General features: G+C 40.8%; 1 protein-coding gene across 1 annotated transcript in view; it reads right to left on the reverse strand.

The window, feature by feature from the left end:
* ADCY2 (adenylate cyclase 2) overlaps positions 1-12,596 on the reverse strand; it is a 455,891-nt gene that overhangs the window by 34,505 nt on the left and 408,790 nt on the right. The window contains exon 19 of the mRNA XM_032629124.1: positions 3,861-3,945. Within this exon, the coding sequence (XP_032485015.1) occupies positions 3,861-3,945 (85 nt within the window). The remainder of the gene's footprint in view (positions 1-3,860; positions 3,946-12,596) is intronic.

Genomic DNA, 12,596 nt, shown 5'->3' on the forward strand with positions numbered 1-12,596 from the left:
CTAGTAAAAAACATATGTGTTCATGCTTTATAATGTATTAAAATTCAATGTTTTTAAAAATCAGCTGTTATTAACATTGTAGAAATAGAGGCCCGTTTACTGTCACAGGGTCTCTTTGGCTTGTCATCATTTTGTATCTGCTCTGATGTATATAATTTAATATAATGAAATAGCCTTGAATGAATCTTCCTGTAACAGAAGGGCCTAATAGAGAGTGTATTTCAGCACAGATAGTAATTATTGACAAATACATGCAAAGAAGAACTAAATGGAGGGAGTGTGTTTTATTGGTTTGCTTAGCTATACCCATGACAGCAGGAAGCAAAATAAAACACACGTGAATGGCCTCTCAGGCACAGAGTGCAATTTCAAAAAATAATTCACCATTTGAAACCTGAAAGAACAATGATCATTCACTGAAATTAGGTTTGCTTCAAACTAGGTATGATATATTCAAAAATTCTCCTCCTCTGGGGAGGCACTTATTTTTAGCTCATATAACAAGACATTTTTTTAAAAAGATCACAAAAGAGATAGTTTAAAAGTTTGCTTATATTAAAGTTTTACATTACTGACACATTTTCCACATTCTGTATTTATAGAAATCATGCTATGCACGTACTGGAAAAGGCCTCTCCCTTGGAGAACAGATTATTTAGATATTTTGTGGGGGGATAAACTAGTGGTGTGGCCGGTATTAAACTAAAATAACAGAAGCAATCTACGGTGATGGCATCAAGAAGACACAGGTATACACCGAAGATCAGATAAAAATGAAACATGAGATGAAGCCATGGAGCCAGTTAAGGCAGGCAGCAAGCCCAATTCGTGTAAGTTTGAAAGGCTTTCGTAAAGCTCGTGAAGAGTCACTCAGGTTTTCTGAGGGACTGCTACTGTACCACGTGCAAGCATTCTTTAAGTCTCCTACTAAAGGAATCGGAGCACTTTGGGACCAGCTACATTGGACTGAGAGTGACCTTCTGACAAATCTTTCCCCCTCACCTCCCCAACCAGTGCAGTCTGCTGCAGAACCCTTGCCTTGAGGCGCAAGGACCTTAAAAACTCATGTGCGGTCCCTCAAAGGAAGACAAATGTTTTTATCCCAAACCAGTTGTAATGGACTTAATCATGTCCCCCAAAAGATCGTTCCAAGTCCGAACCCCGGTATCTGTGTGTCTGTGACTTCTCTGGAAATAGGGTCTCGGCAGATGTAATGAACTTAAGGATCATCCTGGATTTAGGGTGGGCTGTAAATCCAATGACTGATGTCCTTACAGGAGAAAAGAGAGGGAGATTTGACACAGAGGCCCGGGGAGGCTGCGTGAGGAGATCCAGCCAGGGGTGGGGAGAGCTGCTTCCTCCGGGACCCTGACTCAGGGTGGGAAAGCGCTCTAAGGACTTTGTGACACTTCAACTAAAACAGCAGCCCTGCTCCATGACCTCCAGTCCTCACATCACCTCCCATCTCTCAGATTCCATCTGGGGCTACTCCCCAAATGCTTAGGGGCCCAGATCCCACTCAGATGTGGAATTTGTCTTCATGAGCTCTGGCGTGATGGGAGAGAGAACAGGAAGAGTCTTGAGAGGGCGTCCAGGCCGCGTCTGGGACCCCCGCGCGCCTGTCTGCTGTGTTTCACGTCCTACCACAGCCTCGAGGGCGTCCCGTGCTCTGTCTAGTTCTGAAAAGTACCTGAGGAACTGGGCTTACACCTTTCTGCGAGGACAGAAGTGGTCTCTGGGCAGGGGCGCAGGTAGCGTGTGGTTCCACTTTCTCTGGGATCCTCAACTCTCGTGCACAAGGACCTCGGCCTCACTCTCAGGCACTAGGTTGCCACTGCCCGGTTCCATACTCTGCATGAGCCCACCTAGGATGCAGACCCTTGATGGCAGGGGGCTGCCCTTTAAACCTGGGTGAAATACAGGGGATCTTTCTTTGTCAAAAGAGGCCCTTGAGTTGGCTTGCGTTTCTGTCACAAACTAGATTTCAGTACAGAGAGTGGTACTGTACTGTCGCTCTTGTCTAGGATGTGTTATGTTTTCACTAAGGTTTCTGAGATGCCTAGAGCAATATTTAGTATAGTCATTTTCTTAGAAAGCAAGTACATTGCCATCGTTTCAAAAATGATGGTCATGGGTCAGGGGAGCCATTAGGACAAATGATAACAAAAATAAGTTGCAAAAAGTCTGTGCTATTATTTAAAACATATTCAGAAAAGAGGTAACTCTGAGGCCATGGATTCTTACAACACTTGACAACCTTATTTCAAATATCAGACATTTGTTTATAATACAGTTGTATTTCCGGAAGGGTGTGCAGAGGCACTGTGTCACAGACTTCACAGTTCTTGTTATCCCAGAAGACTTGGGACCTCAGTAAATCATTCACTTAATGAGTTTGGACTGAAGGTCAGCCTTCCGGCTCACCTTGGTATATCCTTGGTTCTAGTTAAAGAGTAACTGTGAACACAATTAATCCTGCAGGGATTACTACTCTCTAGGCCTCTAGATGTACATACTACTTATCATTACACTAGTGACACGAAAGGAAACCGGTACCAGCGCTATCATGTTAAATGAATGCTTGGCCATAATACTGCATACTTTTGATGCTTTATTTAAATCATTTAGGGAGTAACTGATCAGTGAGCAGGGATTCGACAACATTTGTGTAGGGGTATTGCCTGTATATTATCTCAGTGATCAATAAAAAAAGTTGGGAGAATTCAATTTGATTCTAGGTAATTAAAATATATTGCTGTGAAGAAATCTGAGTGATCATTCTAGTAAGAGAAACTGCCTAAGAATGCAGAACCTAGCATGTGCCGGGGACAGAGGTGGGGAGGGTGATGGGGGGACCGGGGTCTTCTGAGTTCTGCGTCAGGACCACAGCGTAGCTCTAGGGAGATTGGTGAGAGCTGCACTGGGAGCTCCAGGGAAGGATGCCCCTCGCACTTCCCCGGGAAGATGGAAGAGGATGGATGGCATTCCCGGGTGCTGGACTGACTGTCACAGATCTGGTCTCTGCTCTGACTGTGCGATTATTAGCAGCTTCCTCCTGGTGAGAAATGGAAGGCAGACCCAAACTCCCCAGCTGATAGTTTGCCTCTCAGATAACTGTTTAGAGATGTGTATATAATTTAATTGGCATTGCCTCTTCCCTGGTTATCTCCACATAAATCACTTCTTGGTTTCAAGCTATCCATCAAAGAACTTAAAACAAACTTTGGCTGAGGCAGAGCTACCTGGTGTGGGATGAGTCTTTAGTCTTTGGGTGATTGTCCTTGTTTGCAGGCAGAGAAAGAATATTCCCCTTAAAAGTCCTGCACCTACAGGCTCCACGGGGAGGCCAGAAGCGGGCACAGAGCCCGAGGAGGATGTTTCATTTGCATCACAAAATAAACGTTTTGAACAAGGGACCATATTTCTAGGGATAATTGCAAGTGACAGCAGGGATATTTAATGCCCACTTCAAAGAAAAAGAAGCTATACGTTTTGAAATGCAGATGAAAACCCCAGGCAAGGGGACTTTTTTTTCCAATTAGTGTCAGCTATTGAGGGAATACATTGTAGGCTTACAGAAACCTACACATTTATTTTGAGACTTAACAGGAAATTCATTGATTCACACTTCAACTGTTCACAAAATTTGCCTCTTAGGGGAAAAAAAAAAAAAAATGAGAGGCCTTTTTCTTGTGTGTATAGCCAAGCACACACACCTTGCGCTACCTACTTTTCTCTTAAGTGATAAGGTGATCCTGATGCTTCAACATTTGTTTGCATGAAAGCAATGGCAATGCACGTCAGCAAAGTATTATTAATACAGCACTTTAGAGAAGTTACAGAAGTAACAGACTTCTTACCTGTCTGCCCAGAACAAGCAGTGTGATGAAAAATATAAAGAGAGACACTGAGCCCATGGTCTTTAGGTCTTTCCAAATGCCTGGTCTATTAAAAAACAAACAAACAGATGAAAACAATATAACAAAACAACATACATACAGGCCATAGAATTCGTGCACAAACAAATTTCAGAATCTCTAGTGCTTGTCTACGTTCTACACCAACCACACACACACACACACACACACACACACTTCAAATATATTTGCAAGCCCAGACTGCATTAAAAGAAAGCAAAATAATCCTTATTTCAAGAACTCTGTAAAAGAAAAAAATCTTCCAAATGAATATAGATTTCTTACTTTATACCAAACTAGCGAATATAAAATGAATAGCAGAATATTAATACTATTTTCTTTATATTTCTGGGATCAATTGGATAATTGGATATATGACTTGTATTTTTTAGTAATTATTTGCAGAATGAGACAGTATGCTAGAAATTAATAATCATGGGAGATATAAAAATGAAGTAGGGAACTTTATTTCTATAAGCTACTCTGACATATGAATAATATACTTTCATATAACTTTCTGGCAGGTGCTCCTTATTCCTCCTTTCATGGGGTTTTGTATCAAAAAGACATTAAGACAGATGGAAACACTTGGCCCACTGCCCCACCAAGCTCTCGCTGTGCTGGCTGGGCCCTCCATCCTCAACATGACCTTCTAGGCAATGACCACCCACACATCCTAGTTGGCAGGTGTGGTGGTCAATTTTACGTGTCAACTTAAAGGTTCTGTTTTTGGTTCTTGTACAGCATACAAGGAGAAATCGACTTGATTCCCCAGGGTAATCCTGCATAGCTGACAAATGATTATTCCACACGTATAACTGTAAACGAGACTTGAGAAGTTGATTATGCTTGGCTGCCATGTCACATAAGCGGCATAGCTTGTATTTAATCAAGTATAAATATCAAGTCATCAGTTTCTGCTTGGGAGTTGAATATGCTTTGAGATTTTCCTGTTTCTCCATAAAAGGTTCGAGGACTGATGAGATAATAAGAGAAATGGATAAAGAACTAAAGAGCGCAGGTGGGCTTTGGAGTAAGTAACCCTGGTTGGAATCATGACTCCCCTGCTCTAGTGAGCTTGGGGCCTAGGATAAGCCCCTCCAAACCTTACTCTCCCCATCAGCCAAAGGGGGTGCCAGTGCCCATCTTACTGGCTGTCTTGGTCACTAGGTCAAATATTTATGTACCTGGCATAGAGCCTGACATACAGGAAGCACTTCATAAATGGTACTTATGATTTTTCGTATTAACTACACAGTGATAAACAAGAGGATGGAGCAAGGAAGCTAGAGAAAAAGATAAGAAAATGCAGGTTGGTGGATTTCATTAACAGAATGACAGATCCATGTGCAAAAGAAAGGCAGATTCCTGCGGAAATGAGGAGACAGAATCTCCAGTCCCAGTGGCTGAAGGGCTTAGGACCTCAGAGAACTCTCCAGAAAGGCTATGCTTGTACTCAGGGCTCCTTCCTCCTACCAAGCCAACTGTGGCTGGAAAAAATCTGAGCTCAACAGCCATAAGGAGGTTACCAGTTTCTCTCTGGGAATGAAGTGAGCTAACAAGTGTCACTTTCCTGTCTCAGTAGTAGTGATTTTAAGAAATGAAGTTCCTTTTTGAGCCCATGGCAGCTGTGTCTAATAGCACAGTTGAAGTCACTGCAGGGAGCAGATGTTTATAAGCAGTGCAAACTCCAGTGACTTTTAGGGACTTTTTTTGGCCACACCATGTGCGGCATGTAGGATCTTAGTTCCCCGACTAGGGATCGGACCCATGCCCCCTGCAGTGGAAGCACAGAGTCTTAACCACTGGACCTCTGGGGAAGTCCCCAGTGACTTTTAAACTCATTTCCCCGCATACTGACTACACTGACAGGATATTGACCAGTTAATAAAACTGGTACAGGGAATTCTCTGGCAGTCCAGTGGTTAAGACTCTGAGCCTTCCCTGCCAGGGCCCGGGTTCGATCCTTGGTTGTGGAACTAAGATCTCACAAGCTGCACGGCATGGCTAAAAAAAAAAAAAAAAAAAAAAAAAAAAAAAAAGTGGTACAACATAGACAACAGTGCATAAGAAGCTGGTGCAGGCTGTGTTTAATTTTCATGTTGCTTCGTGAACATCCTATTACTTTACCATTCCAGGAATCCTAGGAAACTGCTATGACATCCCTCCCTTTTACCCATCACCCTATAAAAGTAAACTGAGAGTAAAATGTTAACTCCAAGGTCAGGATCTTACAGTAGCTTCATCAATGCAATCAATCAGAACTCAGGTCCCACGTGTATCCCCAGGTAAGGGGCCAGATGCTCCAAATATACAAAGCCATCTCCCGTCCCTCTCACTGTTGGAGAGTGGGAGGTAAGACCCTCTTTATGCAGTTCAGGGGCTGGCTGAGTTTTCAGATAATCACACAGAAAATACATGCAAGCAACATAGAGGGAAAAATACTTTTCTGGGACTCCTCACGCTAACACATTTAAACATAGTTTTAGGGGTGGAAATGACCTCCACCTATCTCCCAGTTCTTGAGCCTTAATGAGGAATAGTGGTGGGTGTAGGTGGGGACTTGGGGGAAGCAAAACTAGGAATGGCTCTCATTGCTGGACCGGGCAGTGCACTGGAAAGTACAGAACTAAATGGACCTCAGAAATAATGACGCACAACACAGCCTGTAGGATAGACTTGGGTACCAGTCCACAGATGCCTTTTTTCCTTCTGACGTTCTCCGTCAACTAGGGAGAACTGTAACCTGCTGTCTTCACTTTCATTTAGATTTCTCAAAAACTTCTTTTATTCATCCAGCCCCAAAGAACTGCTGATTCCAACTGGAGTCCATCTCTCCCATGTGGGCCCCTCACAGGCCACGGCTGATGGGCTCCTGAAGCTTGAAGGATGAATTTCTCCATCCACAGATCCATTCCTGTGTTCCTTGCTCTTTGTGTGCATGCAGGAGAGGCTGGGAGGAAAAGGAGTGGGTAGCATGGCGGGGACATCGGGACAGAGAGAATAAAATTCCAAGATGTCTTCTGGCAGAGTCTAGTCAGTTGTGTTGATCATATCAGTTTCCCAGGACTTTTCTTTTCTTTTTTTTTTTTGAAGTGTGGTTGATTTGCAATGCTGTGTTGGTTTCAGGTGCACAGTAAAATGATTCAGTTATACATATATATATATATTTTTTCTCAATCTTTTCCATTATATGTTACACGAGATACTTTGCTATATAGTAGGACCTTGTTGTTTATTTTATATACAGTAGTTTATATCTGCTAATTCCAAACTCCTAACTCCCAGGACTGCTGAAACAAAGTGCCACAAACTGGGTGGCTTAAAACAACAGAAATTTATCATCTCATAGTTCTGGAGGCCAGAAGTCTGAAATCAAGGTGCCGGCGGGGCTGTGCTCCCTCTGAAACCTGCAGAGAAATCCTTCCTTGCCCCGTCCTGGCTTTGGTGGTCGGCTGGCCACTGTGTCACTCCAAGGTCTGTCTTCATCACCACGTGGTGCCCGCTCCCCTCCCCCCATGTGTCTCTGTCTCCACATGGCCATCTTCTTACAAGGACACCAGTCATATTGGATCAGGGCCCACCCCACTCCAGCAGGACTTGATCTGAACTAATTACATGTGCAATGACCCTATTTCCAAATAAGGTCACATTCTCAGCTACTGGGGCTTAGGACCTCAGCATGTCTTCTTTTAAGTGACACAATTGACACATTAACAATTGTTATCAGCCATTATATAAAAATGACAGCAACTTAGTCTGAGGTCTCTCTCTCTCTCCCTTCCCCTTAAGTTTTAGGGATGAAATCCACTTTGGACTTTCACACGTTAGGGCTGTGCTATCACTCTGTTATGAAGTACAGAAGACAGAGCTAATAGAACTGAGAAGGTTTCTAACTCTATGATTTTTAACTTGACAGTTTTAGCCAAAATGTGACCAGATAGGCTATTTTTCATACTTAAAAATGGGTCCTGGAGACACAGACACCCAAATGTGCCTGTAGCCACACACTAATTTACAGCTGACCCTCACCCTGAGGCTGTTAATGGAGCAATCATTCTGGCCCTCAAGTTTCCAGAGTCCAAGAGAACAAAGAAACCTAACAAACTGGGCAAAGGATATGGAATTGCTTGGTGAACCGGTCTCTAACCTAAAGGCTAACAGCTCCATGACACAAAAATGACATTTTCATTGCTTCCAGGCATGTATACACAAACATAATTACATTTCAAAACATTCTATTTTCTAGGTGACATAAGCCTCTATTTACTAAGAAGAAAAGTACCTCAAGAAACCTAGTTTCTGTTGTGTTGGTAACAATATACGAACTGAGTAAAATCAGATCTTTCCAGGTCATTCACTGGGGTCAAAAGTAGTCTGACCTCTGGGACCCTGACCCCCTGAGGCCCACGTTTCATAAAGAAAAGTCCCACAAAGAGACAATGGCTACTGCCCTCCCTCTTAACGTGAGATCCTGTTGCCCTGCCGCTGATGAAATCTGTTTACTTCTGGCTGTCCCTGTGAGTAAGTTAGGAAATGCTTTGCCGACAAGGAACCTTTGAATCCTCAGCCATCTTCAATGTCAAGCAATGCAAAAAGCTCAAGTTTTGGTCAACTTGATGTTGCTGCAAGATGAATCTGCTGTACCTTACTCAGCACAGGACCAAGACGTCAACTACAATGTCAGAAGACGACACAGTCTGAATAAAACAAAAATACCCCAGAAAGGAAATGCTGGGGTGGAAATGCTGGGGTTAAAATACAAAGGGAAAAATAAAGACAGCCAACTGCCCTGTCAGGAAATCTTTCTCTAAGTCTGGCTGGAGATAGGGCAAGGAATTGCTGAGATGCACGTGTTAGTACCACTTTCCTGATTATTCCCTCCTGGCCTTTCAGTTGAGTGGCATACAGCATCCTGCTGACCTCTGCTTCCAAGCTCTCCTCCCCTCCAGGTCACCAGTGCAGTGGTTGGGTCCTGGCCAGGTGATGCTGGCTGGTGGTGAAGCGTGAGGATGACAGCTCAGCCAAAATTCCCGTATTCCACTGCTCAGATTCAGCAGCCATCAAAACAAATCTATTTTCTGATGGCTGATCTGGTTGTTTGCAATGGCCACCAGAGCTGTGGTCAGACAGGAGAGTTCTAAAACAGCTCAGTCATTTAAAAAATACACCATTCCTTTCCGATGATTGGAGATGCATCATTAATAAGTTTTCTTGACCAACTGAGTCAGGGGTGGGAATGACCTCTTCAGACAGTTTGTGCCTTTTGACATATTTTTCAGTTATTTTCTTTCTAGTTCTATTTAGACATAATTGACATATAAACTGTATAAGTTTAAGGTGTACACTGTGTTGATTTGATACACTTATATGTTGGGAAATGATTATCACTATAGCATTAGCTAACACCCTCACCACCTCACATAATTACCATCTCCTTTTTGTGGTGAGAACATTTAAGATCTACTCTTTTAGCAACTTTCAAGTATGTAATACAGTATTGTTAGCTATAGTCACCATGCTGTACCTTAGATCACCAGAACGTATTCATCTTATAACAGGAAGCTTGTGCCTTTTGACCAACATCTCCCCACTTCTCCCACCTTTCCCCAGCCCTGGGTAACCCACCGTTCTACTGTTTCTGTGAGTTCAGCTTTCTTAGATTTCACATATAAGTGACATCATACAGTATTTGTCTGTCTCTGGCTGGCTTATTTCACTCAGCATGGTGCCCTCAGTGTCCATTCACGTTGTTGCAAGTGGCAGGATTTCCTTTTTTCCCATGGTTGAGAAAATAATATCCCATTATTCCTTTTTCTCCACAACCTTGCCAAAACTTGTCATCTCTTGTCTTTTTGATAATAGCCATTCTAAGGAGTGTGCAACATTTTACTGTGCTCTTGATACACACTTCTCCAATTATTAATAATATTGAACATTTTTTCATGTCCTGTTGACCATTTGTATGTCTTCTTTGGAAAAGGTCTATTCAGTTCCTCTGCCTACTTTTAAATTGATTATTTTTTATGTTGAGTTGTATGAGTTCTTTATGTATTTTGGATATTAGCCCATTATCAGATATATTATTGGCAAGTAGTTTCTCCCATTCTGTAGGTTGCTTTTTCATTTCGTTGATGGTTTCTCTTGCCATTCAGAAGTTTTTTTGGCTTGATGTAGTTCCACTCACTTATTTTTGCTTTTGTTGTTTGTGCTTTTGGTGACATATCCAAAAAAATCATTGCTAAGATCAATGTCAAGGAGTTTTTTCCCCTATGCTTTTTTTCTAGGAGTTTGAAGGTTTCAGGTCTCTTATCCATTTCAAATTAATGTTTGTTAGTGGTGTAAGATAGGGGTCCAATTTCATTCTTCTGCATGTGGTATTTAATTTTCCCAATACCATTTATTGAAGAGACTATCCTTTACTTATTGAGTATCATTGGCTCCCTTGTCAAATATTAGTTTACCACATATGCAAGGGGTTATCTGGGCTCTGTATCCTGTTCAACTTGTTTATGTGTCAATTTTTTTGCCAGTACCATATGGTTTTAATTACTGTAGCTTTGCAGTGTGGTTTGAAATCAGGAGTGTGATGCCTCCAGCTTTATGCTTCTTCCTCAGGATTACTTTGGTTATTCAGGGTCTTTTGTGGTTCTATACAAATTTTAGAATGGTTTGTTCTATTTCTGTGAAAACTGCTAATGGAATTTTGATGGGAATTGCATTGAATCTATAGATGGCTTTAGGTAGTATGAACATTTTAACAATATTCTTCTGATCCATGAACATGGGATTTCTTTCCATTTTCTTGTGTCTTCTTCAGTTACTTTCATCAAAGTCTTATGGTTTTCAGTGTACAGATCTTTCACCTCCTTGGTGTAATTTATTTCTAAACATTTTCTTGTTTTTGATGCCATTGTGAATGGGATTCTTTTCTTTATTTCTTTATCAGATAATTCATTGTTAGTGTATAGAAACACAACTGATTTCTGTATGTTGATTCTGTATGCTGTGACAATTGAATTTTTTGATTAGTTCTAGCAATTTTTTTTTGGTGGAGCCTTTAGTGTTCTCTATGTATAAGATCATATCATCTGCAAACAAAGACAAGTCTTCATCTTCCTTCTAATTGTATGCCTTTCATTTCTTTTTCTTGCCTGATTTCTCTGGGTAAGACTTCCAGTACTATGTTGAATAAAAGTGGCAAGAGAGGCACCCTTTTCTTGTCTTGATTTTAGAGGAAAAGCTTTCAGCCTTTTATTAGTGAGTATGATATTAGCTATGCACTTGTTATATGCCAACTTTATCATGCTGAGGTGTGTTCCTTCTATACCCAATTTGTTGAAAGTTTTTATCATGAGAAGATGTATTTCATCAAATGCTTTTCCTGCATTTATTGAGATAAGAGATCATATGATTTTTATCTTTCATTCTATTAATGTGGTGTATCACACTTATTAGTTTGCATGTGTTGCACCACCCTTGTATCTCAGGGATAGATTCCGTTTGATCATTGTGCATGATCCTTTTAATCTACTGTTCAATTTGGCTTGCTAATATTTTGTTCAGAATTTTTGCATCTATATTTATCGGGAATATTACTCTGTGCTTTTTTTATTGTTGTTGTTGTTTGTTGTTTTTTTCTTTTAGTGTCCCTATCAGGCTTTGATATCAGGATAACGCTGGCCTCATAAAGTGAGTTTGGAAGTGTTTCCTCCTCTTCAATTTTGGGAAAAGTTTGAGAAATATTGGGATTAATTTTTCTTTAAATGTTTGGTAGAATTCACTAGTGAAATCATCTGGTCCTGAGCTTCTCTTTGTTGGAGATTTTGATCACTGATTCAATCTCCTTCCTCATTATTGGTCCGTTAGGACTTTCTATTTCTTCATCATTCAGTCTTGGTAGGTTGTATGTTTCCAAGAATTTACTCATTTCTTCTCTGTTGTCCAATTTGTTGGTGTATAATTTTCATAGTAGTCTCTTATGGTCCTTTGAATTTGGGTAGTATCAACTGTAATGTCTTCTATTTCATTTCTAATTTTATTTATTCCAGTCCTCTCTCTTTTTTCCCTATGGCTAGCCTACCTAAAGGTTTGTTTATTTTATCTTTTCAAAAAGCAGCTCTTAGCTTCACTGATCTTTTCTTTTGTCTTCTTAGTTTGTATTTCATTAATTTCTGCTCTGATCTTTGTTATTTCCTTCCTTCTGCTAACTTTGGGCTTAGTTTGTTCTTCTTTTTCTATTTCTTTGAGGTGTAATGTTAGGGTTTATATTTGAGATCTTTCTTTTTCTTAATGTAGGCATCTGTAATTATAAACTTCCCTTTAAAAACTGCTTTTGCAGCATACTATAGGTTCTGGTACCTTGTGTTCCCATTTTCATTTGTTTCAAGTTATATTTTGTTTTTCCTTTTGTATTCTTCTTTGACCATTGATTGTTTAGGAGTACGTGGCTTAATTTCTATATATTTGTGAAATTCCCAGTTTTCCTACTGTTACTGATTTCTAGTTTCATACCATTGTGATTGGAAAAGATATATGGTATAATTTCAACCTTAATTTTGCTAAGACATGTTTTATGACCTAACGTATGATCTATTCTGGAATGTTCCATGTGTGCTTGTGAATAATGTATTCTGTTGCTGTTAGATGGAGTGTTCCAAATATGTCTGTTAGGTCCAT

Source organism: Phocoena sinus, chromosome 3, assembly GCF_008692025.1.
Source record: "Phocoena sinus isolate mPhoSin1 chromosome 3, mPhoSin1.pri, whole genome shotgun sequence".
Taxonomy (NCBI): Eukaryota; Metazoa; Chordata; class Mammalia; order Artiodactyla; family Phocoenidae; genus Phocoena; species Phocoena sinus.